This window comes from Cibotium barometz, chromosome 10 (assembly GCF_041138505.1).
Source record: "Cibotium barometz isolate CiBa-2024 chromosome 10, ASM4113850v1, whole genome shotgun sequence".
NCBI classification, from domain to species: Eukaryota; Viridiplantae; Streptophyta; class Polypodiopsida; order Cyatheales; family Cibotiaceae; genus Cibotium; species Cibotium barometz.
The window spans coordinates 883,654-909,741 of NC_141055.1; the positions used below are offsets into that span (position 1 = coordinate 883,654).

A 26,088-nucleotide genomic window follows, 5' to 3' on the forward strand; every position below is an offset into this window, starting at 1 on the left:
GGGGTTTGGGCTACTCGAGTCAACAGCGGGCGGGTGAGCCGATTGGTTAGGGGAGGAAGATGGGGGGGATCAGGTAGAACGCAAGAGGAAAAGAAGGGAGGTTTGGGTGTGGGGTCGGGTCGGGAGGGAAGGTAGGGGAGTAGGTGTTGCGTAGCGAGGGTGGGCCGGCCATGACGGGATGGTCGGGCGAGCGGAGTCGAGAAGACGGGGGCTATCCGATGGTGGCAGGGGAGAGATGGAGGACCGGTGGCTGAATTGTCAAGGCTGAGCAAGGTGAAATCGATAGGATCGAGGGCGAGGGGTGAGGAAGGGTAGGGTTGTTCGATTTGAGTCATGGGGGGGTTGGAGGGCGAGTCGGCAAAAGGGAGGGGCAAAAGTGGCGAGGCGGGTGTAGTTGAGTTGATGAAGGGGGAGATGGCTGTGGTGGAGTCGACGAAGGGGGAAGATGGGTGTGGGTGAGGCAGGAGGCAGATGCTATGAGAGGGAGTAGGAGCGGTGGACGCAACAAGCATGTGGGCGGATGGTCCAAGAAGAGGAGGGGCTGACGGATGGACAGAAAGGGAAAGGGGGCGGGTGGTGTAGAGAGAGACAGCTGTAGGTCGTATGGCTGTCGGATGGTCCAAGAGGAGGGGATGCGGATGAGTGTGAAGGGGGGGTCGAGAAAGGGCTGTCTAAGTCGAAGATGAGACTGGTGGAACGATCTAAAGAAGGGATGCAGGTGATGATCCAAAAAAAACGTGGGTTTTTGGTGGACAATTCAAGAGGGAGGGCCGGGGGGCGTTCTAAGAGGCTCCCCCCCTCGCCAGCACATCTCCTGCACTCCCCCTCCTTGCGTGTTCTAGCACTCGCCGCCCACCCCCCCCCTCTCCTTTTTTCTTTCGTTTCAGGCTCCCCCCACTCCCTCCCCTCGTGGTGCTTACGCCACCCCCCCCCTCCCTCGCTTTACTTGCCTCCGCCTTGTCCTACCCACACCCCCCCCCTCCCCCTTTCCTTTTTTTTGTTTCCATCCTTGTTTTTTCTTTGCCTCTCTCCTTTTCTTCCCTCCCGTGTAGATAGGTGCTTTCCGGTTCTTTGGGGTTTTTCCTCTTTTCGGCAAGCTTTGGCAAATTCTGGTCTTCACCCTCAAGAGGACTCCATGGCAGCCGCTCCGTCATCCCCGACCGAGGCCGCCGTTACTTGCATTTCCTTCTCTAAAGCGGATCTTCAGATTCTCGCCATGACTATTGCCTCACTGGAGGCCTCCACCCTAGTTTGCGAAATTGTTGGTAGCCGCTTTGCATGCTAACAGCACAGGGATCTTTTACAAGCGAGCCTCATTGGCGAACTTGCAAAGATCACTGATATTCACCCTCTAGGGCATGGATACTACTAGGTGGAGTTCGACTTGCCATCCGCATCAGACTGAGTCATACATCTGAGTCCCCTCGCATTGTGTACGGCGCAAGCCTTCTTTGCATGGTGGCAGCATGGCTTCGATCCCGCGTCTGACCCTCTGGTTGGCGTTTTGGGCTCCCCAGTGACAATTTGTTTCCCAGGCCTTACGAAGGAGTACCTTCCTCTTCTCCCAATGATTGGTGGGGCCATCGGGAGAGTGTTGGAGTCCCCCCCCCCCCCCCCCCCGCTACCTTGGGCCTCACACAAGCAGCTAGGATTCCATCCCTCCGCATCTATGTAGCCTCGCCGGAGTCCGTGTTGCATTGTATATTTATTCCTAGCCTCAAGGGTGACCCCATACAACAGCGTGTGGAGTATTCAGGCCTTCCGGGTCAATGCTTCATTTGCAGGCAGATGGGTCATTTAGCCAGAGCTTGCCCTCGGCGGCAATCCAAGGGACCGCCTCCGGTGGTTCCTCCCCCCATTTCTCATGTTGATCCTCACCAAGGAGCAGGGAGAGAGGTAGGCCCTCAAGCAGCGGAGCACCATGCCCCACCTATAGACGACCTAGCTGCTGGCAAGTGGCGGACGGTTGGCCCGCGCTCAGGCCGCTAGACGACCACCAAAGCCGAGCGCCGCCGCCACGCGTGCTAGGCTGGTAGATCACAAGAGGATTTGATTCTATCAGAGAACCATTATGAGCAGCCCTCTCTAGTCTCAAAGCGGGCCCCACCAGTATGGCGGCTGGTCCCTTGTCAATATTCCCCCCACTTCCCCCCCCCCCTTCACCGGCTGACCCCCAGTGTTATATGAGCCCCCGGCCAGCCTCTCTGAGCCCCCGGCGGGCCCCTACCCGCAGCCTACCTCACCGATGGATCTCTCACAGTAGCACGATGTAGACCCAATGCAGGCTCATCCAGATGCTGTCCAAGCTCCTTTGAATAGCACTTCAATGACCACTATGCAGGCTCAGAGAGGCCGGCCAGCCTCTCTGAGCCCCCGGCGGGCCCCTACCCGCAGCCTACCTCACCGATGGATCTCTCACAGTAGCACGATGTAGACCCAATGCAGGCTCATCCGGATGCTGTCCAAGCTCCTTTGAATAGCACTTCAATGACCACTATGCAACCCCAAAACTGAGGGATGCACATATGCTGGCTGAATGCTGAAGTTAGCCCTTCAAGGAGACTTGGCAATGCTTGGAACTGGTAACAGGAGTCTCAGTCGACCAGCATAATATGTGCATCAGCAGGTGGTCGGGTAGCCCTTCAGTTGGTTGGCATCACACTTAGCATATAATGTTTAGCGCAACATTTAAATTAGCATTTAATGCTAAATTATGTTCAATTGCACCAGCAGCCTTGGAGCATATAAATGAAGCGCTTCAGTCCCTCATTAAAAACATTCAGGTATTCAACATAAAATTAGCAACCAGGGGCCGACTGTAGCAATGAAGCTTCACAAGCTGTCGGCTGAGTCCTTGTCATGGCTAGGTGTGATACTGTTATCGGCTGAGAGCCCTTGTGGCCATGGGCTAGCCTTTGGCTGGCCCATAGGCCTGTACACTATGCAACTAAATGCCCTAATGCAACTCTACAGCTATGGCTGGACTTCTACATGCACTATATGATAGATTCTCCAAGTGGGTTAAGAGGACTAACACTTGACTGACCTCTAAGACTCAGAGACTAACCTATGTAGCTTGTGCCTGGGTGTCCCTGGACCGAGGGCTCACAATGGGGCCACAACATATGACAAAATATTCCTAAAAGGGTGATTCCTACTTATGTGAATGGTGCACTAATGTAGAGCCAGTTTGTCACATAGCACTCCAGTGCAGGGTGCATGTAACACAGTCCCACACACAAGCACACATAAACCTGTACAAATATCTTGCACGCATTCTACTGCATCATGTTTTGATTTTAATCAAGTGCGTTATCGAGATCATATGGGCCAGTTACATACGTTACTAAGTTCCCAGACTTAACAGGATATGAGGTAAGAGGAGGGTTTTGATTGAGTCTAGGAGTATGGTGCTGCTTTATACAGGCTGCACTGCTCCTCCTAACACACGCCAAGCTGTTTGGATTTCTTGTGTCAACAAGAGCTAGCTATGAAGTTTCAAAAATAAGTGAAAGCACTTTAAGAACACTTCTTCCCAACTACCAGGAGCCAGGAGCCTTTTTAGAGGGAAAAAGAGCTCCCAAAGCACTTTTACCAACGTCAAGGGACTGGGGAGGTGACATTGTATTCCCTCAGTCCAAACTGCAGGAGGCATCCAGTTGGATCAGCAGCAGCACTTCTGTGCTTAAAAGCAACCCCAGCGGATTTTGTACTTGAAAGCAACTTGAGGCTTCTGATTGGACTGCTGTGCTTGATTCCATGGAGAATGGTTCTCCTGATGGACAGATCAGCAGATGTCTAGGTTATTTTCTCAGTCATGCTGAGAAGGCAGCCAACCCAGGACCTCGATGTGAAAATGGCTTGGTTCCTGGCATTAAGTAGAATCAAACAATCTTCCAAAATGGCAAAGGCCACCCACAGAGGTTCTCAACTATGAAATGTAAAATTTATGCATTTATTTGTACATCCACCATTAAGAGAGACTCGAGAAGCTCAACTATGAAATGTAAAATTTATGCATTTATTTGTACATGGTTTTTACGTTATCTTGATATCCCGGTCCACCATTGAGGGAGACTCGAGAAGCTCTTCTAGAGACAGCAGATAACCTCTTGAACTGTGACTGAAGCTCAATTATATTTGACTCCATTTTCTCAAACGCCTGCACGAGACTTATGTAGATTAAGATTAAGATCTTGTGTTATCTATTATTTGCCCCAACCAATTTTGTTTAAAAATTGTGCAGTGGGAGAGGGCTTTTACATCCTTAACACTCTGCGTAGATTGCGAAATCTTATCTATATCATCCGCATCAGCCTTCTTTTGCATGCGGTTCTGAAGTTCTGCAACGGCCGCCTCCAGTTTAGCTTTTGAGGATAGAGAGAGTTCACCTTCTGCTGTCGTTGGCAGTTTACCAACATCCACAAGGAACTTCAACTCGAAATCAGATCGCAGATTCTGGAAAGGGCATGAAAGAGGCAATTATTTTAAGAAGTAAACACCTTGTTTTACTTGTAGGCATTTGAAATTTATTTTGCACTAAATACACACCACTATTTATTTTGCTATACTTCTAGGCCATTTGAAACTTGTTGTCAAGTAAATACACACTATTTATTTTGCAATTATTTTAGATTCATTTATATCATGTATATTCACACATACTTTTTTCGCAGGCATAAATCAATACTAAGATAGAAGATCTATCTTAGCTCTCTGCCGCCACGTCGACTCCCTCATTCTATGCTCCCCCCCTTCTCCTCCTCCAGCTCCTCCTCCTCCTCTTCCTCCAGCTCTCCTCCCATCCCCCACTCCCCCTCATCCTGCAAGTTGCCACCCCTAACTATCCTGCATAAAGGGGTTTCTGGGGCATCACTGGGCAGGTCTGCATGGGAGAGAGAGAGTAGAGACAAGCCCACAATAGCTAGGGAGGACCACACATGCAAGAGAGAGAGAGAGAGAGAGAGAGAAACAAAGAAAGAAAGAAAGAAAGGTTAACGTCTACAAAAGACCCAAGGGTCTATGCGACCATGAGTGATACAATGATACCATGGGTAAACTGAGCCATGGAAAAAGTAACTAAAAGAAAATGAAGAACCATCACTAGTACATATACATTGATATCAGCATGTGACCCTGTGTATGAGGCAAGGTGGATAGAGACGTTGAAAATGATACATAAAATGCAAAAAAAAACTTAGTACCGTACAAGACCTCAAGTCCCCTACCTAAAATACGTTAAGTACGCTACCTAAAATAAATAAATAATATTATATATATATTTATTTATTTATTTTAGGTATGCTCTTAAGGGTGTTTGTGTGTGGGGAGTGTGTGTGGGAGCATATATTGATACCAAGTTCTACACCACTATTGAGCAGTGATGACGTTAGTGGGGGAGTCATAGAATTTGGTCCATACTATGCATGATGGAGTTGATGGTTATATAGTCTTGTGAATGATTACCATGAGTTTATAACTTGCACTTTCTTATAAGGTGAATTTGGGCATGTTCTTGGATTCATCTAGGTGTGTGTAATGTAGAAGTGTGTGTGTGTGTGTGTGTGTGTGTGTGTGTGTGTGTGTGACATTGCTTATTGACTTTGTCCGTCAAACGCAGCCCTAGACAAAGATGTTGGCAGCCATGTGTGCACGCATGAAAGTAGATGCTTATGGTCACTGGGTTTTGGATCACTCGGATGTCATTTTTGGTCATCTTACTGGGCGCATACCAAGTTGCCCTTTTGCCACTTCTTTGATGACAGCTTGGCAGCAGATCTTATGTTTCATCCATTGGTCAGATAGACCTCCACATACAGGGAACTTACTCCGATCTCAAAGCATTCATTGGAGTCGAGCCTTTCCTCGGCCTTTAGCGATGGATCACCCAAGAAAGGCTTATCATCTATTGACTTTGGGAATACGTATGGTACAGGATGTGGTTGATGAGCATGGTATGGTTCTTTCTTTCCCCAGGGCCACCAGACAATGGCATCTGGGCATGCATCATAGGACAATATGGCGTGCCATAGCTGAGCTTCTGGCTCCATTTCAGCCGGTACCCCCTCTTGAGGAGGAGGATTCATTACAAGATTGGCATTTTTTTTTTCAGAAAGGAGACTTCTATTAAGTATGAAAATTTTATTTACAAAATCGAGATTTCACACCAAGAAAGGTGGAGATCTCAACCAATCAGGAGCCCTGTGCTGCCAGTAGGGTCCCGAATGAGAGAACGTGAAAAAGATACCAATGTCCCACTCTCTCATAAACTGGCCGCGCTTCCTCTCCACAGCCCTCGAAGATCCCTCAATTCTGGCCCAGGTAGCCATGATGGTGTGAATAATATCACTCCTCCAAATCCTACAAAGACACTGAGAAACAAGAACAGGAGTACCCTCAATAGCCTCGGTGCATCTAGCCTTCCAGATATTCCAAGCTGAGATGCTAGCAATAATCTCCCAAAGACTGTCTAACCTCTGTGCCGGAGGGACAAAGTGTGAAAGTGGCAAATCCTGAAGACAACACTGCCGAGCAACTCCTTGCCTGACCATAATGGCCAAGCTCCTCTCAGTCCCCTCGAATCTAAGCTGTGGCCCAGACTGTGTCAACCAAATGATAGAACCAAAAGAAATGATAGCATCCCTCTTAATCCTACCAAAGAGGTGTGCAATCGCAGACCAAATCCTCTGTGCTTCCCTACATTCCCATAAACAATGGTAAACTGACTCCGAAACTCCTCCACATCTACGGCATGCTGGGCAAGGACCAGTAACTGACCTCCACTGATTGGTGGCCACACCACCATGAAGAGAAACCCAGATAAAGGAGGAAATCTGTGGCTTCCTATGAGAATGCCACAATCTCCGCCAAAAAACCCTCTGAATGTCAGTCGAAATGCCGTAAGATTCCCAATGGGGTCTGAGAGTAGGGACACTCTGAATGTGTCCCAAGATAAGATGTGTGGCATTCCGCACTGTATAACTGTAAAAAGGCATGCTTTTCAAGGGGTTACAAGCATCATTCCACACCCACTCACCGGGGTCCCAATGCAAATGTCTGATAGGGCAGCCACCATACAACCAAAGGCTAACACTCTCTCTGATCATCCCTGGGGGGGGGGGGGGGGGGAGGTCAACAAAGATGTGCTTCCCTAACCTGCCAACAACTCTGACTGGACGAATCTGGGGGCCCTCAATAAGGTCCTGCACGTCACATCTCTCCAACTACCATCCATCCTGTACAGAAAAAAAGGCCGGTACATCATCCTCCCTAGGCAAGGGGAGACCCATAACCTGAAGAGGAACACTGGAACCGGCCTCAGGTAGAAACCAAAGTGCGGTAGACAAGCAGTCACCCTTCCACTTGTAGTCCAAATATAAAAACAAATTTAATTGGAGCTAGAGTGCCCCAAATCTGAAATGAGAACGACACCTGTTGGCCCCAAAGCTTGGTGCCCCTTTCGGTATTTCTTTATTCAAATTCAAAATGCTGTAAAGCTGAGTACAACAAAGCCAGCCAGGAGAATACACCTGTATGTTCAATCTGGCAACCCATAGGACCTCTTAGCACAGAGGATTCACACACAGATCTGTGTCCCACAAAAGCAACACTCTGTGTTTCCCTCTAATCAGCCAAGACCATTCAGCAGGGCAACATTGAGCACACATCTGGCATATCCCATGTACATGGTTCCACAATTCAACACAAACATACATCCACTGTCCAATCTCTGTTTCCACCCTTTCAATCTGCCATACCCCTCCTCTCACAAGGGGCCAGATAGCACAACTCTGCAGCAAACATAAGCCAATGGAAAGAAAGAAAGATGAACCAGTTCATAGCATACCAAATCAGCACGTGATTCTGCACTCGTGAGGCCAATTGTACCAGCCTGTACTTTCCTCCTTGCAATCACTTGACTGATACACCAACTAAACTCTGAGAAAGCTTTGCCTACACAGTTGTCGCCAATAAAGATGCGACCTGACTGCCGTTTCAGATCCAGATGTTGTTGATGCTTGATGCTGCACTTCTGCTCTAAATTCTAAAATGGTATCAAAGCCACACCTTTGCTATGCTTGCCCTAGTATCGTCTAGTTCCTCTCGCCTTACATCGTGGACAAGCCTTGATAGTGAAGCTTCCCATGGAGTCTACTTCTGGGTTGAGGTCTCATGCTGGGGCTGAGAGCGTCGTAGGGTTATCTAGGTTTAGGGTCGTGTGTTGGCCTTTATACCATCATCTATGTGGAGCAAGCTTTAGACGAATTGGGGTGTTGGTAGGTCATCCTCCCACCAGCTGGCACGTGTGCATTACAATATCCCATAAGTCCTAGCATAAGGTTCCCAAACCTTGGTATATAAAGGGTAAAAAAGACCTTTGGGCTCTCTTATCCATCTGCTTGATGCTGCACTTCTGCTCTACATTCTGACGTGGTATTAGATCCACACCACTTCTATGCTTGCTGTGGTGTCATTTGGTTCCTCTCGCCTTGTGTGAACAAGCCTTGAACTGCCTCCTCACTCGAAGATGATGAAGCATCGAAGTCCATCATCTCTAAGTGCACAAATGCCGGAGTCTTTGCAGCTGAGGCTGAGGAATCAGCACTCTTCCCTGTCCGCTTAGGACACTTCCTCCAATAGTGGCCTTTCTCGCCACAATCATTGCAGAATCTTTCGGCCTTCAGCTTCTCACAAGACTTCTCCGGTGAAGCCTTCCCTTTGCCCTTGTTGTTATTCCGGCCTTTCGACCGTTGGCCCGTTAAGGCCTCCGAACCGCCGCTGTGAGGAGGGTTCGTGAAACGTTCCTCCTGGTCCAAGACCATTGGCACAAGCTCCTCCCAGGTTATGGTGTTGAGCCTGCCACTCGTAATCAACGAGGAATAGAAAGCAGAATACTGAGCAGGTAAGTGGGATAGCAAAGTGATGGCCATGTCTTCAGATGATATCTCTTTCCCAGCTTGTAGGACTTCCTGCTGAAGGGCCTGCAGCTTGTTAATGTGTTCCCGCATTGTCGAGGACTTTGCAGGGTTCATAACCCACATCTGCACTTCCAAGGAGATCCGTTTCATGGGTGATACCCTGTTATAAAGTGAAGCCAAGTGCTCCCATATGCCTCGCGCCAGCATCATGTGCTTTACATGATTGATAACTTGTGGTGTGTAGTTGAGGAAAATAAATGACCGGACCCTGGCGTTGACACGATCCCACATGTGTGCCTGTGCCTCTCGGTCCTTCCTCATCGACAGTAACTCCCCTTCCTCTGCTTCCGGCCGTGGAACCCCGATGATGATGAAATTAGCAAGGTCATATGACTCCAGCACAGACTCCATCATGACCTTCCAGATGCCTTAATTAGACCCGTCCAATTGACGGTCCACTGGGAACGTGGGGAGAGTCGGAATCTTCACGTGCTTCTCAGCCATCTCTAGTAAATCTGCCATCGCGGGGAGAAAACTGAAAGGGTGGGTGGGTGGGGGAAAAAAATCTGTAAAACCTGCAAGTGGCTGTCCAGCACCTTTAGCCCGCCTTTCTCTTGCACCTTCTCTTCCCGAGCAGTCCAAAACAGTCCACCAATCAGCAACCTAACACTCCCCCTCTTGCTCAGAAAAACTCCCAAGATCTATCACGAGCCTAGGGCTCTGATACCATGTCAGAATATGCAGCGGAAATGATAACCAAACTTGGGTTGACAAGAGCAAGTGGAATGCAGAAAATAGACAGCACAAGAAACACAGAGAGATAGGTGTGTAAACTCTTCTCTATACACAAGATCCCGCAAAAATACTGAATGATACAATGGTGGGGGACATGGGGCCTATTTATATGCCCCATGCATGCAATCGGCCTGCTGAAAAAGCACTCCACGATTGCATCAGCAGTCGGCCAGCAGTAAAAGAAGTCCACGACTGCATATAGCAAGTCGGCCAACAATAAAATACTCCACGCTTGCTGATGGGCAATCGGCCAGTCACACGACTGCTGATGGGACAGTCGGCCAGCCACTAGGTGCTCCTACCAACCATCTGGCATCCATCCACACCATGGAAAAAATGGGAAAAAATAGGGAAAAATACGAGGAGTGAGGAAAAATGATAAAACACCTTATATAGGGCGGGCACACCCACAACAGAGGCCCTGGTGTATAAATATAGACAGGAGATGACTTCTAACACACACTTCATGATCTGCTGCATGAGAAAGTCCTTCCACGGCTCAGAGCCTGGAAGAAAGCCCCTAACAACCAGCTTACACAGCAAAGCCTTACATTGCACCTCAAGGTCAATGATATTCAATCCCCCTTCCTGCTTAGGCCTGATAATGGTTTCCCAAGCAACTTTAGCCCTGGTGTGTGCATTTCCATCAAGCCCTAACCAAAGAAAGTTCCGAATAAGGCGACGAAGCTGTCCAATGCAGCCCTTATGAAAAATCCAGCACGAAGCAATAAACCAAGTCGTGGTTAGCGAAACTTGGTTAACCACCAAAGCTCTAGAGGCCAAGTCGAGCTTCCTCCTACTCCAGTGATGAAGTTTGCTTTTAATGCTTAAGAGCACTGGAGCAAACTGTTGTGCAGGGGAGATGTCAACACCCACTTGACAACCAAGGTATCTAGCAGAAAATCCTCTCTCAATCCAAGTAAAACCAACATCTATACCCCAACTGACTTATGCCAATTGATAGTAGCTCCTGCTGCCAAACAAAAGGCCTCCAAGGCCGTCCGGAAAGCACATAAACAAGCATGTGAAGACTCAAGGAACAATGCCATATCATCTGCTAACTCAGAGTCCAATAACTCTTCCTCCGTACATAAAGGCAGCCTCAGACCCACAATACCAGGGGCAGCCCGAAGAAACCTGCTCATAGCCTCAGCTACAATGAGGTACAGTAAAGGGGCGAGGGGACAGCCCTGCCTCACTGAACGGGAAATCTGAAAACACTCATCACGCCCCCCACAGGCTAAAACAGTGCTATGAGCCTCCCTGTATAGGCAAGACACACCTCTAATCCAGTTTTTGGGGCCTGGATAGTTGAGTTTGTCTCGGAAGGACAATGGCTTTGGGTAGTCAATGTATACAGAGAGAATACTTCCACCATAGTTTTTAAAAGAAAACTCAATTGTTAACAACTCCCTATTGAAAGATTGAATTATTGTGGAGTGAACAAAGAAAGCTATCAACTTCCTAGCACAAGGGTCAGAGAAGGATCCCAACATATGGAATCATACAAGATTCAAAAAGTGATTAGGCAGGTTGGTAAGCTACGGGCTGCAGACAGAAGAGAACACCAAGAAGAGGTGGAGAAGGAATGGAGGCACCTCCTAGGTAAAGGGCAGAGGAGTCTCAACCCAACAGGAGTTGGAAAGGTACAATTGGTGCAAGAATCAAGTGGATCTCTTGGAACATAAGAGGGCACAGACCAACAGAATACTCTCTAGAAAACTTTTCTTTAAAACTTCCCAGGTTCTCTCTAGACACTTCTTCAAGGCACTAAAGAGGAAGAGAACCCAAGAAGTTTTGTCTCAAACTAGGGGAGAATAGGGATCTGTGAAAGGAATCACAGGAATCGGCTTCCAAATGGCTTCACTTCTTGGGAAACACTCTGGAAAAGGTTTCAAGAAGAAAATTGGTGGCTGTTGGACATAGTTACAAGGTTCATCGAAAAGCAAGGCTCAAGGGCAACCCTCTCAGTGGTTAGCCTGGAATAGGGTTTGTAGGCCCAAGACCAAGGAGGATTTGAGGTCTTGGACATCCAATTACATGCTAAAAAATTTGGGTGTTTTGTACCTCAGTAACAGCCCTGGACTCTGATGCTAAATCAGCTGGTTGACCATGCTGAGGTCATCTTCAAAGGCCAATGGAAAGGTCTCTCTGGGCAGGAGAAGGTTTTCTCCCTGGGCCCCTAAAACTGCCCCTTAAAGGAACTTTTTACTTAAGGCAGGGAGAGGGGTGCTTCACCTTACTGAATAGTGTGGGTCCTAGAGAAGTATTGGCAACTCCTTTGGCTCTTATTGACCCATAGAAAGCTAGGAGATGGAATAACAAGCAAATTGTTCACTTATGGGATTGGTGGGATGGCCCCCTATTGGGACGGAGGGAGGAAAGACAGCTGAAGGTGATGTTCCACATTGTTGAAACTGATATAAATTTGATCTCTCAGGTGTTAGACTAAAGCTCAACATCTACCTGTGAATACTTGCACAAGGGACATGACACTTGCTTTTATAGCAACTGGCACAGGCAATGTAAACCATGCAGCCAAATCTGCCAAACAAGCCAGCCAGCATCACAATTGTTCCCCCAACCTTTGCACCAATCATGCACTGCAGTCTATTTTGTTTAGCTGCCACAGAAAATCCTTCTTATCCAAACATGTCTGAAACAAAAGATTCAGATCACTTACTCTGCAATACTGCTGAAGCGCTTCCAAGTCTGAGGCATGCAACTTTGCCATCTGGTCCAACCTCAATTTAAGCTGTTCATTCTGAATTCACATGACCCAAGGACCAGGTTGGATAGAAATGGTTAGGTTCAACGGTGTGGCCGCTGAACTTGAGAATTACATGTCTTTCTTTTTTTTGGTTCTCCCTTTGTTACACATGTTGTTAGAGATCCTTTTACAGATAAATTGGAACGAAGTAGCAATTTTTTACTTGTTCTTCCAATGTGTGGAGCTTCTCATTTTGTTCCTCAAAGTCCACAAGCAACTCTTCCAATTTTTGGTCAAAGCTTTCAAGGGAGATCGGCTGAGAAGCTTGAATAGCCTCCAAATTCCTAGTTGATTCTTCTAGTGCATCCAAACGATCCAGATTTTTGCTTGCTTCTTCTAATGCAGCCAAACGACTGAGACAAGGAGCAAAAGACTGCACTCGAACATCTAGGTCATCAAGTCGCTTTATGTCACTCCTGTTGGTATCCACCCTGTGGATGTGAGAAGCACATGATGGGTGAGCGGCAGAGCCATACAGTAATAAGATTATTTTATCCCACGACAAATTATGAGGGTCCAAAATTACCATACAAACTTGTACAGACAAAGACGGAAATGTATTTGCACAAATTTGTCATATGGAGAACACAGAAATTAATGCGATGATAGAAACCAAATAGTGACAATGAGTCTTTACCCCTGCTGCAGAATTTGCAGACGCTCTTCAACCATCTGTGACCATTGCTGCTGCTGCTCCATTTCACTCTCTTTGGCCTGCTTCATGTCTTTTACAGCATTCTGGCTGTCAAATTTGATGCGTTTGAGAAGCGTGCAAAAATGAAGGAGCAACATTCCGGAGAGGGCAGACGTAGTACGTGGTCTTACCACAACTGGCCCAGCTCGTCCTTCAAACCAAGGAAGGTTTTGCCTTGTTCCTCTGCCTTTTCGAGACGCAAAGCCTTCAGGATCAGCACATGTCGTTATATTCAAATCGTTCTACGTTTTGCAAAACACGACGTATTTCTTCCAGAGCGGATCATGATGACATGTACACAGCAAGCAATGCTTTCTCATAGTATGAAGACAAAAAGCGAGAAGAAGCAGAAGAGAGACAAGCCTGGGTAGCGATTCGGTCGCAGAGAGAGTGGAGGATGGAGTGGAGCTTGTCCCAGTGCAAGGACGCCACCACGGGGACGTGGTGGACGGAGAGCACGTCTCTGATGGTCTGCAGATCGCCATCGCTGGTCGCCTCCTGCACCTGCACGGCCATCACCGCATGGTTCATGGGATCCTCCATATATTGATGGGGTGTGTGCGATGTGGCAGCTCTTTCTTCCTCTTTTTTTGCAAAGCAGGAAATGGAGAAGAGGGCACCATGGCGAGGGCACCATGGCCAACCTCATTTGAAAGGAGACCAGAGGAGACGCGATTAATGTACCCCTATAAATAATTATCATCATCATTGTTTTATTTTAGCTATGAGGTGAGTCCAAGTGAGAAACCGGTGTGGCTAAGTTTGTACACACAAAGTTAATATAGATTATAGCACTCTTTGGTAGTAAGACAGCAGCAGGTGCCCATGCATTTCATCTTGAAGAGTGGAGTTTGATGTACCCTTCTTCTTCTTCTTCTTCTATTGTAAATCTAAGTGTAACTGTCCTCTGAAACCAAAATTCTGTTCACCCTCCTTGTGAAGGGTAACACCCCTACCTAGTTCTTGACTACGAGCATGTTTCCATGCAAGGGTTGGTTGATCAAGCCTTAAGACGAAGCTAGTTAGAGTCCCCATGCAATTTGTGGTTGTTCCTTCTTTTGTGAATCTCGTAGCCAATTGTCACCTTGATAGATAGGAATTTCAACTAGCAACTTGGCAAACATGGCCTTATCTATAGTCTAGCTACTATTTATTTTTTGAAGACAATTTCATGCTTTTTCATCGATCAAATCCTAGCAAAAAGTCGTTACATATGTTTTCATCTTCTTTCTAGAGCCCATGGAAACACAAATGTAAAAAAACCAAGTTTTTAATTTTCAAACCTCTACAATGTGGTGTCCAATCCCACCAAGTGTGGAAACAAGCCCTACCTCAACCACACCTTACTAACCACTATAGATTTGGTAAAGGACACTCATGGTAGCATTAAATTTGTTAGTTACTAAAGTGCAACAAGGTTGTTCATATGAAGAAGCACTTGTATCACAAGAATTTATGCCTCACAAAGAATGTTATCTCATATCATAATTAGTTATTTTCGCAGTTGCAAATGCTAGTACCTATCTTAGATTAAGTAAATCCAATTTGTTCATTTGTGAGCCATGGGTGGACCATGGCACTTATTTAAAAAGGTTTCATCCTTGGGCTCAAGGTCATGGTTATTCGATAAGGAAACCCACAGTAAAAGGCTAGATAAAGTGATCAATATTGAGGATATATTAGGAGATAGAGTACCATACTAAATTTCATGATGACAATTGCCATGATGTTCCTCACACTGATGAAAACAACGTCAAAACTTGGGAAGGCTCTCGCAATTAATAAATGTTGGGGATGGTTCAAGAAGCAAGAATTGAGAAAATCACAAAGTTTCTGTCTTGAAAATCAACCACTTTACATTCATTAAAAAATAAGAATAAAAATCATTCGTGCAAGTATGGTGCTAAAATAAATGCCCAAACAAATTTCTAACGCTTAGGATAATTATATGTTGGGTAATTTTGCTGTATGTACTTATGTAGTAGGGTTGGTTGTTTGGCGCACTAAAGTGGTGGCTCTTCTCTAAACAAGATATCCGGAGTCCTCAATGCTCATAGGGCAATGCACATATGAATAGACAAAATAAAGTGGAACATAACAAAAGTGATAAGATTGGCAAGAGTGACAAGAATACCAGACAACGCTTATACTACTCCAAGACATTGTTACATGCCCTCCACTATACCATACGCATCGAGCAGTGGTCACAGTGAGCAGGACGACACAGAGGCTCAAATTGATGACAAGTGACTATAGCACCCAAGGCTAAGGCTAGGATGTAGTATAAAGGATGAAGGACATGAAGGACGTCCTCCAAGATGAGTTGGGAGACCATTTAAGCATTCCTACAAGATGCGGTAGAGTTGGTGGAGTCGATGGCATCTCCTATCTCTGGTAGATGCCATCGGAGTGGCGGTCTTTGGTGGAATCTCCTATCTTTGGAAGATGCTCGTTGGAGTGTCAGTGTGGTGTGCCTTCAATGCCAGTGCATGCGCCCCCCATGTATTCATTAGTGGTGTGCCTCCACTTGCGGATAGTCCAGCGAATGCTTCAGGATGGTTCCTTTCATTGTGGCAATGTTACAATGTTACGGTGTGACAGTGTGATGCCCTGGCTCTGTACAATGTGGGCACCCTTGGTGGCTACAAGTCACCCACCACTAGAGTGCTCGCAGTCCTTCACGAGGAAGATAAGAAATATTGTGCATGTGCAGATTGTTACATATGAAAAGATGCACTATGCTCTATATACATCATGAAAGATGGGTACAAAATTAAAATATTGGCATCATGAAAAGTTGGTATATACAACGATATCATAAAAACTAAAGATTTTTCTCATGATGGGGGGAAGCTCTGGGTGATGCCTGATGTAGTACTAGATACCCTAGTGGATGAAGAATTCTAAGGACTAGAGAGAAAGTAACTAAAGAGAGCACTCCCCTGATCTACACGAGAGGTCACCTTATGTGGAGAACCCAAAGTAGGTGTAGGCAAGGAAGGACCTCTAAATGCAATGGTAGGGGTAACTGTAGGCATGCCGATGCTCACCGATAGTAGGAGTGTCAGCAGTGCATCTCAAGAACATCGAAGTGGAGACGTTTCTGTGGGGGGTTGTTGGTGAGATGGGGTGATCGATGGAACCTATTCCTATCAATGACGGGAGCGAGAGGTGGAGAGCTAGAATACTACTATTATCGAGGATGGGGTACAACCGAATGACTCCATGCCATTGATAGTGGAAGAAGGTGGGATAGCATGGGGTAGCAAGAGGGGCAATGCATAGATGGGACGAGGCGAGAAGATCCCTTTGCACCCCAGGTCGGATGCGGGATGCTGATAGGGTGGACTGGCTACATGACTTCACATACCACACCCCTAGAGCTGACTCCTTACGTTGTCACCTAGATGGCCCTGCTATTGTCAAGGTGTATGCAATGGGTAACAACTCCAATCTCATCTTCCATTGATTCAAGAACCAATCATCACCTTCTACATCAATCTCACCAACATCATAGGCATCCTCAATGGCATACATGGTAGTTAGCCATTGATGGATGGCAAGGTAGGCTACCATGCATGCACCTCCTATCACTACAAGAATGGAGGGTGGAAGTGTGCAGTGAAGCTATGGGGAGTGCTCATGTTTTAGAGGGTAGAAACAAGACCTCCTTGGGTGAGAACTATGGAGAGTAGCACGAGAAGGGGTGTGGAGAAGAGGAGATGATGAGGCCGGATGGCAAAGCAGTGTTCGAAGGGGGGGCATGGAGGGAAGCTATGGTGGATGGCCGCGAAGGGTCTACGCAGTGCAAATGGGTGAGCATGTAGAGAGGATGATGGGAGAGCTCCTTAGCAGGAGATGCAGAGCGGGACTCAGAGGTGGCGTGATGCAGGGCCACCAACTACCATGTGGACGTGGCCCTGCAATCGGCTAGAGCCGGTGGGGATGACCGCATGGATGACGATGCGTTTCTTGGGTGTAAGGGAGAACTCTATGGGGACGCACTCTTTAAAGTAATTTGCTTTCCAAATCTCAAGAAGGCCTAGGCATTATTTATTGACATGAATGTCACTTTTTGGAGCCGACCTATGAGGCTTGAATGCTCTCTACCTATGATTTTGTGAGGCTTGAATGCCCCTTTTAAGAGGAGGAAATTTTTATAGCCTTCATTCTAGGTGGTGGTGATAATTCTGCCCACCCCTATTATAGTTGTAGGTGGTGGTGATAATTCTGTCCACCTCTATTATAGTTGTAGGTGAACTACTTAACCACAATACTATTGGGTATTTTGGAGTTATTTTAGAGTCTAGTGAAGTGTCCTTTAGTGGTGTGAACACCCTCTTATTTAGGGTCAAAAGATAAGGCCTTGGTGCCTATAAAAGTATGTACTTGGGTCCTTCATTCTACACATTATGAGTACCATTCAAGTTGTGCAATCTCTCTCGTACTTGAGTATCTCTCTCCCTCTCTCCCTCTCTCTCTTCTACAAACTCCACCATGATGCTAATATTTCATCCTCCATAGCTCCATGTGTGATCTTTTGTGATATCCTATATGGTATCAGAGCATAGGTCTTCGTTACCTTGCCATCATCTTCTCTATGTGGCCATGTAGTGACCTTTTGATGCAATCGCCCGTCATTAGCACCATGCCCATCGCTTGAGCTCTACTCTCCGTCCTCGTTGTGCTCTACTAGCAATGCCTGAACGGTTGCTACTCGCCTCCTTTGTTGTTACTACAAAAGGAGCTTTTTGCAGTTGGGTGGGGAGCAAAAGAGAGAGAGAGAGAGAGAGAGAGAGAGAGAGAGCTATGAAAAGCTCAACCTCCATAAACCTTGAGGATGATGTCAAATGATGAAGTTTATTCTATTCTTTCATAAAAGACATGGGTTACATATATTTACCTCAATGCTTTTCTAAATCCTTCCTAACATGCATGTACTTTTTACCAATGTGTGGCCTTAATACTCTAGCCATATGCCAATGACCATTCCCATTTCTTGCTTTATTGAGTCCATCATGTTCCACAGACTTATATTTTCTTGGTGTTTAGTAGGTCCAACCTCTGCTCCTAATCCCCTACACCTTATGTTTAGTTACACGTCTTAAGAAACTTGTTACGGTCTAAATCCACAACCCATAGTGTACTCGTCATGAAAACTGTCTAATCTTTGTATAGAATAGCTTTTGTGAAACCTAATTTTTTAATGACAATTTGGTCTCTATTTTAAAAAACCTTAATCTAAAACTTGGACATAGTAGTTAACTTACAAAAATTGTAACATACCTTCTAAAGTATTGACTTTAGGTTGGATGTGTGGACAAATAATAAGGTGGCCTGCAACACCTATTGAAAAGGCATAGATCTAATCAATGATAAATTTAATAGTCATGTAAGGTGGCTTAAGGCAGAAAGTTTATAATTCTCTTTGAGACCTAATCATGAAATTGTTGATGATGTGAGTGAAAGAGAGGAGAGAGTTTTAAAAAGTTCTTTAATGTTGCTTATTCATTGATAATTTTTGTGTGATTTAACCTAGTTAGACTTTAAGACAAAACACCTTAGATTTGTAACGTCATGAGGTTGGGAAGCTAAAGGCTCTTTACAATTGTAATTTTTGTACAACTCAGATGCCCTCTTTTTGTATGCTATTACCCAATTGAGCTAAATTTGGATCCAATTAGGTTTATTTGGACTTGATTGGACCCGCTCTAAATGAGTTAATGCCTAGATCAAATCGCTCAACTTTTTTTTTGGTATAGTGGAGATTCAATTGGCTCTCATGTATCATTAAAGTTATTAAACATATAAATAGAAAAATAAAAAATAACATTTAAGGTTTTTAAGCATAAAAACTTATCACAACCCAAAACAATCTTTAATCAAATGATGACCAATGCATATTTGGCGTCGAGGGTCATATTACAGTCTCATGTTTACAACTTTATTATAAATATTGTGAATGACAAGCCCACACCCCACCCATGCCCCTTCCCCTTTTCTCTTTATCCCTCCTCCGAAAAAAAAAAGAATTTTGTTAAACTACGTAAAATTTTAAAGAGCATCAAATAAGAAAGAACAACAATATGAGCACTATCTTTGAAAAATAAGGTTGATGCCCTTAACTTCTACACCCTTGAGAAACCCATCAAAGACTCACATTAATAATCTAACCTAAAAGCAAGAAACTAGTCAACCCTTGCAATTTTTCCTTCAAGGAAGGAACGACAAAGAAAACTAAAAAGAATGCTCTCTAGAGTAGGAGATATTTCTCCACCCTTAACTACCAAGGGTAGAAGGGTGGGTGCAAGATTTTCCCCTTTCTCAAGCTCTTGAAAAAACTCAGCATCATAACTGATATACTCATGGTTTGGCTAATCCTTCAAGTAAACGAATCGCAACTACATGGCTTCATCAAGAAAATAGAACATGAATCTTGTTAAGAAGGAGGGGGGGAAGGACTCCCTTTCAAGAGAGTAGAAGAATACATCTCCAGGATCAGAGGTAGAGACATCGATTCTTGGGCACTGAGCACCTAAGAAAGGACCTTCATTTACAATCGCTTCTCTTCCTCCTGCCATGAAGATTTTGTAACATTTTTTAGAGTCATGCATGGCTATGGGGACTTGTTTGCTAGCTACTACACAAGCTACTGTAGCTAGTGAAGATTAAAGGGAGTATGGGGATACGCTCTTATAGAGACAAGCTTCACTCTTTGGTCACTCTGCGACTAATTGATATTCTTCTCCTCTAAGAGCATAAACTCATTGATAAGTAGTAATGTGATAGATTAGGTAACCTCCTACCTAGGCATTTGTTTTGGTTTGGTACTCTTAGATCTCATGGGGAAGACTGCATTTTCGTTTCTTTCCTTCAGTGGATCATCCTTGAGGGGTCCTTAAATTGGACTGCTCAATATTTATGCACCAATTTGAGGAGAGAGCACGTAGATTTGTTAATGGCTGGCACAAGTTGGCGATGAGACTTCAATATAGTTGAGCATCTTGTTAAAAGGAGGGGGGAATGACTCCCTTTCAAGAGAGTAGAAGAATACATCTTCAGGATCAGAGGAGGGGGGGGAATGACTCCCTTTCAAGAGAGTAGAAGAATACATCTTCAGGATCAGAGGTAGAGACATCGATTCTTGGGCAATGAGCGCTTAAGAAAGGACCTTCATCATACCCACTTGCACACAAAAAGTGGTCTAAAAATGTTGACTAAAACAAGCAAAATTCTTGCACCCACCCACCCTCAAGACTACGTGCCATGGGGTCTTAAAGACCCTTGTTAGGTGACATCAATGGATCGCATTAATCGCGATGCCTTTTTTTGAATCGTCGAATAAAGTACACTAGGTCCAGTAAACCAGGAGTGAAAAACATAGAATATAATGGCTTGAAACCACATGGTTTCGTTGCTTAAAGGTATAGTGTAGTGGTAAGATGTTTCCAATGGTGACTCAAGGTCTCGCGTTCAAATCCTCTTTTGCACATAACATCTTACTCCAAAATTTTCTAAGTCCCAAACCCAAATTCACCCTCATTCTATGATGTAAACTAGGAAGTAAACTATGATTTGCTAAGTAAACTAGGAAGTAAACTATGCCCACTTAGAAAACTAGAAAGTAAACTATGATCGCTTAGTAAACTAGGAAGTAAACTATGTCCATTTAGTAAACTAGGAAGTAAACTATGATCGCTTAGTAACCTAGTTTATTGGTCCTAGTTTACTTTATTTGATGGCCCAAAAAAGGCATTGCGATTTTTGATCAATGCCATCCACCATTGATGTCACCTGGCAAGGGTCTTTTAAGACCCCGTGGTGGCACTTAGTCCTAAGGCCCATCCACGCTCCCTGGTTGGAAGACCTAGGAGGTGATATCATTTCCTTTTTTCATCTCCTCTTCCCCAAGGTACTCAAACATTTTCCTTGCCATCTCCTTTATAGTAGTGTGCTTATACACCTTAATTGTTTTGTGTGCCTCATAGTGCCATCAGGCAACTTAATATCGCTTCACACTTCATTAGCTAGACATTTAGCTCACTTCATATTATCGTGGCCAAGCACTTAAGTTCACTAGACACTTAAGCTCACATCATATTTTCTCAATCGAGCACTTAAGTTCCATTCACATTTGCATGACCAGGTAACCTAACCTATCATGTTATAATGAATGAGTACCATAAACTCTCTTCAATTTGATTTAGACTAGCCATCTTAAGCTCTTCTCACACTCATTTGGATGTGCATAATCTTAAGCTCTCTTCACCATCATTTGTCACAATCACCCGAAGCTCCCTTCACATTTCCCAAGTCGAACATGCCAAAACATTTTTACACTCTCTAACTAGATACCTTACGCTATCTTCACATGACATGGCATGCCCTTTCAATATCACTATATCTCACATATTTTTTCTTAGCACTCTATTACCGACCCCTCCACTCCACTCTTGATTTAGCCTCCTCATAGCCCTTTTCAAATCTTTGCAGTAAAGACTTTCATATTCCTATTTTTTTGCTCTCTTTTTTGTATTTTACTTTTCCTTTCCAATTGGCACAAAGGGAGATTGTTCATCTCCCTTATAAGAAAATGACACATATACGATTCAACCTTCTTCATATTCGGAATTCGGGTATCCAAAACTCATAAGTTAACTAGACATCTTAGGCATGGCCAGTTGCTCATATATAATAGTTCATAGTGTCGTTTACATAGCACTTAGCTACCATGTGCAGGATTATGACTGAATGCCTCTAAGTCTGAATCCATGCTAGATGTGGCGCTCTGTACCTTGCCATTTTATAATAGGGGTGCTTGTGCATCCTTGAGAGCACGTGTCGAGAGCCTCCCCCGAGATGGAAAAAGTGGCTGCCCCATGGGGCTCTGAATGGTAATTCTAGACGATCGGGGAGATGAATCCTTTGAAGATAACTTAAAATGTTCTTGGTATTATGTGTGGTAGAGTAGCCTTGCTACCTACAACCCATTGATCGCCTCACGGCACTGATTTGTCCCCTTCTCTCCTTGCAAGCAAGGTTTTCATATGCCTTGAATGGGGTTAACATCCCCCCTCTATTTAATGTAGATCATATCCTCAGGAATCATTCTACTATTGAATCGCCAAGGGTGTTCTAGTGGTAATTTCCATGCTCTTGTAGGGTTCTTTTTTGGTGTAGAAATAATTTCTAGAACCCTATGTTGATCATGTCCTTAAAGGTTGTATGCATGTAGGTAGTTAGGCTAATAATAGTACATGATCACCCTTGGCTTTGGTTATTTGTTCATGTCAAGTTTTGGAGGTTATTGAGGTTGTAAGACGCACATCTTTCCTTTGCATGTGTGATTAGCCACATAATAACTAGATTGGGTATGTTCTTCCATGCCTTGATGAGAAGCAGCATGTGTTGGCATTAGAGTTTCATGTTGTCAAATTGTTAGTTGGAAGAAAGAAAAGTTGTATTAGAAATGAGAGTCATTTTTGTTCTCACCACTGAACTCTAAGATCTAGGTTGGCATGTAGCATGGATCAAACCCCTTAAGCCTTTTGAAACATTGACACATACACTCTTACATGCTCTTCAACGAGGAGAAAATTCTTTTTTCCATGCTCATTGGATTCCAAAGGCTTCAATGGGGATAGGGAAGCAAATCTGATATGAAAGGAATCAAATTACTCATTAACCGGAGTTCAAGAGGAGTCTATACTCTAGCTCTCATATGGGAGAGAACACTATGGCCAAGAAGCTTGAAGCTTTATTTGATTGATTAAGTGATTTCTTCCTAATTAGTTCCCATAGTTGGCATTTTTATCTCCTACCTTTGCACTACCAGTTATTAATGTCCCTCATACTTGGGCAGCCCCTCAAACCCATGACCTTGGCCTCAGTATCATAGTTGGCCCAGAAGCACTTTCTTACAAACTATCCCCACCCACATGTTTCTTCTTAAAAACATTTCATCAATTAGATAATCCACATGGGTAGGATATCCAATCATGGCATAAGTGCTTAGATAATCCACATGGGTAGGATATCCAATCATAAGTGCTTAGGTACCAATCAACCAAAAGTGAATAAATGAATGGCATATCCAATCCAATTATGAGAGCATCATTATACTTGCATGGTTGTAATTGGCCTCAAATAGCTATAAAGTTCATCATTTTCCCTCAAAATAGCTTAGTACTAGCTCTCCAAGATAGTAAGTACATCAAGTCCACCATCTTCCACAAATGTAAGTATCTTTATTCTTAAGTGGTATGAAGCTCTCTAATAGTGATTTACACGAATTTCAAGCAACTAAAGAAATGTTGTTCCCTTCCATTTGACTCAACAAATGAATCCAAAATATTCTCATGATCTTTCAAAACCATGGTGAGTTGCCATGAGGCTTCTTCATTGGGTAAACCCTTCCATTTGGTGAGGTATTCCACTAAAGAATGGTTTCATAACACACTTTCTCTAGGACCCAACACTCTTTTTGATACATATTCCACCATGCCTTCTTTGTTCATGGGAGACCCAACATATGATTTCAATTGAGAGACGTGGAACACATCATGTAGACATGTAGTTGCCAATAGCATCAACACTTATAGAGCACTTATAAGCCACTTGTCCCACTCTTCTCTTCACTTTGTATGGACCATAATAACTATGAGAGCCAATATGGTACTGGTATTTCCCTTAAGATGCATACTTTCATTTTGGAATGCACAAAAGCACCCAATCCCTTTCTTTAAACTCCACTAATCTCCTATGGGCATTTTGCCTCATACTCCTTCGAGAAAGCTTTAAATTGTTCTTGCATTGTTGTAGAATAATTTTCATCCTTTCAACGTCATCCTTTGCATTTTGATTTGCAACTTCTTCTCTATTGATCACCATTGGCCCATTCACCTTGTATCCATAAATGGCCTCAAAAGGTGGCATTCCAATGCTCATATGATTTGTACTATTATAAGCAAATTATGCTAGAGGTAACTAATTGTCCCATACATGTTAATTGTTATGGAAATAGTGTCTCAAATATGTCTCCACCCATTCATTATATCTCTCTATTTGCCCATCCATTTCCAAGTGATAGGTGGTGCTAAAAGCTCAAATAGTGTCCTCCAAAATGAACCCATAAATTTGTTATCTCTATTACTGTCAATTTTTTTAAGCATTCTACAGGATCTTTGTACGACTTACAGATTTAATCTCTCACAACAACATACCAATAGAACTACCTTTAACTTAAAACAAATTGACAAGATTAAGCATAGTATAAAAATAGAAATAAAAGTGGACATCACCATCGACGAGTGTTGGGTTGAATCTCCCCCTTTGTGTAAGTGGATCCTCCTTCCTTATAAGAGTATTTTAATAATGTGTTGGTAAAACTAGCCCAAGGATCCATTAATGGTGTACCTTTTCCAAAAGTGGATTTGTTTATAAAAATAGATGGACTAACCACAAACCTTAGTGCAACTAGTAAACTAATGTGTGAACCCAAAAATAATGGTTAGCTCATATGTACAATGCTAGCACATGTATACAAAATATTGGGCACATGGCCATATTTCCAAATAATCAAAATTATGGTATGAACCACTCAAAATAGATGCTCAATAAATAGAGCCATGTGATATATTCATTTTCACATAAAGTCTTATGGTCAAACGCTTAAAGCCTTATAGTCTAGCCTTAGAATAGACTAAGCTTAGGCAAAAACATGGAAGAAAAGGTACAGCACCGATGTCAACACAAGGAGGGGAAAAAAAGAAAAGAAAACAAGCCGTCGTGCGCCACCATCGATTCAGGGGAAAGAAATTTCTTTACATAGGCAGTTTTGAGAATGGGATCAAGGGTTTCAAGCCTTGACGACAAGACATGACGATCATATTTGTAGCTTATGATCTGAAGGAGAGGCAACCAATAGAAAGGTGGTTCTAGCATGACACATGGTTTTTCCATGAGCAAAGAAGGTTTTGTCCAAAAGGTGGCATTTATTCCTTGCCCTTGATCAAAGATTCAATCTTGTGGTGTAGAAAATTCACAAAAACCATCCATCCTTTGTCCAAAGGTCTTCATGTGCTTGCCTTCCTTACCCTTTGGATTTTTGTGAGCTTCTTCACCTACTTGTACCCATAGCTCTGATATATACCACTCTCTGGATCTTTGTACAACTTGAAGAATCAATCTCTTCTAATAACATATCAATAGAAATAAACCTTTAACTTAAAATAAATTGACAAGATCAAGCATAGCATAAAAATAGAAATGAAAGTGGACATCACCATCGATGAGTGTTGGGTTGAATCTCCCCCTCTACGTAAGTGACTCCTCCTTCCCTATATGAGAGTATTTTAATAATGTATTCGCAAAACAAGTCCAAGGAGCCATTAATAGGATACTTTTTCCCAAAGTAGTCTTGTTTACAAAAATAGATGGACTAACCACAAACCTTAGTGCAACTAGTAAACTAATGTGTGAACCCAAAAAATGGCTAGCTCATATATACAATGGTAGCACATGTATACAAAATATTGGGTAGATGCCCACAGTCCAAAATAATCAAAAGTATGGTATGAACCACTCAAATTAGATGCTCAATAAATAGAGCCATGTGACATGGCACTATTTATTAAGCCATGTAACACATGCATATACCATGAATGTTGAGAGACTAACTTGACCTCACATAGATCATCATTCACATGAGACACACTTCGATCGTGTGTTAGCATCAATGGGAGACACAATACACTCCCCGTATGAGCGAAGACTTGTCGCTCATATGCCTACTCATAATAAATAATAGTGTTAGTTACAACATATGCATATAATCTTACGACAAAAAAAAAAATAGTTAGGCCCAAAAATACAACAAGTCAGTACCAATCATGCATATACTACCCATGTGG

The 26,088-nt window shown here is 44.0% G+C and overlaps 1 protein-coding gene across 1 annotated transcript in view; it reads right to left on the reverse strand.

Annotated features, from left to right (window-relative positions):
- LOC147634424 (uncharacterized) overlaps positions 1 to 13,693 on the reverse strand; it is an 86,761-nt gene extending 73,068 nt beyond the window's left edge. The window contains exons 1-7 of the mRNA XM_086804446.1: positions 13,541 to 13,693; positions 13,309 to 13,382; positions 13,121 to 13,225; positions 12,647 to 12,914; positions 12,397 to 12,477; positions 4,264 to 4,458; positions 4,043 to 4,162 (exon numbers count right to left, since the gene is read on the reverse strand). Coding sequence (XP_086660572.1) covers positions 4,043 to 4,162; positions 4,264 to 4,458; positions 12,397 to 12,477; positions 12,647 to 12,914; positions 13,121 to 13,225; positions 13,309 to 13,382; positions 13,541 to 13,693 — 996 coding nt within the window. The remainder of the gene's footprint in view (positions 1 to 4,042; positions 4,163 to 4,263; positions 4,459 to 12,396; positions 12,478 to 12,646; positions 12,915 to 13,120; positions 13,226 to 13,308; positions 13,383 to 13,540) is intronic.
- Between the last annotated feature and the right edge of the window lie 12,395 nt (positions 13,694 to 26,088).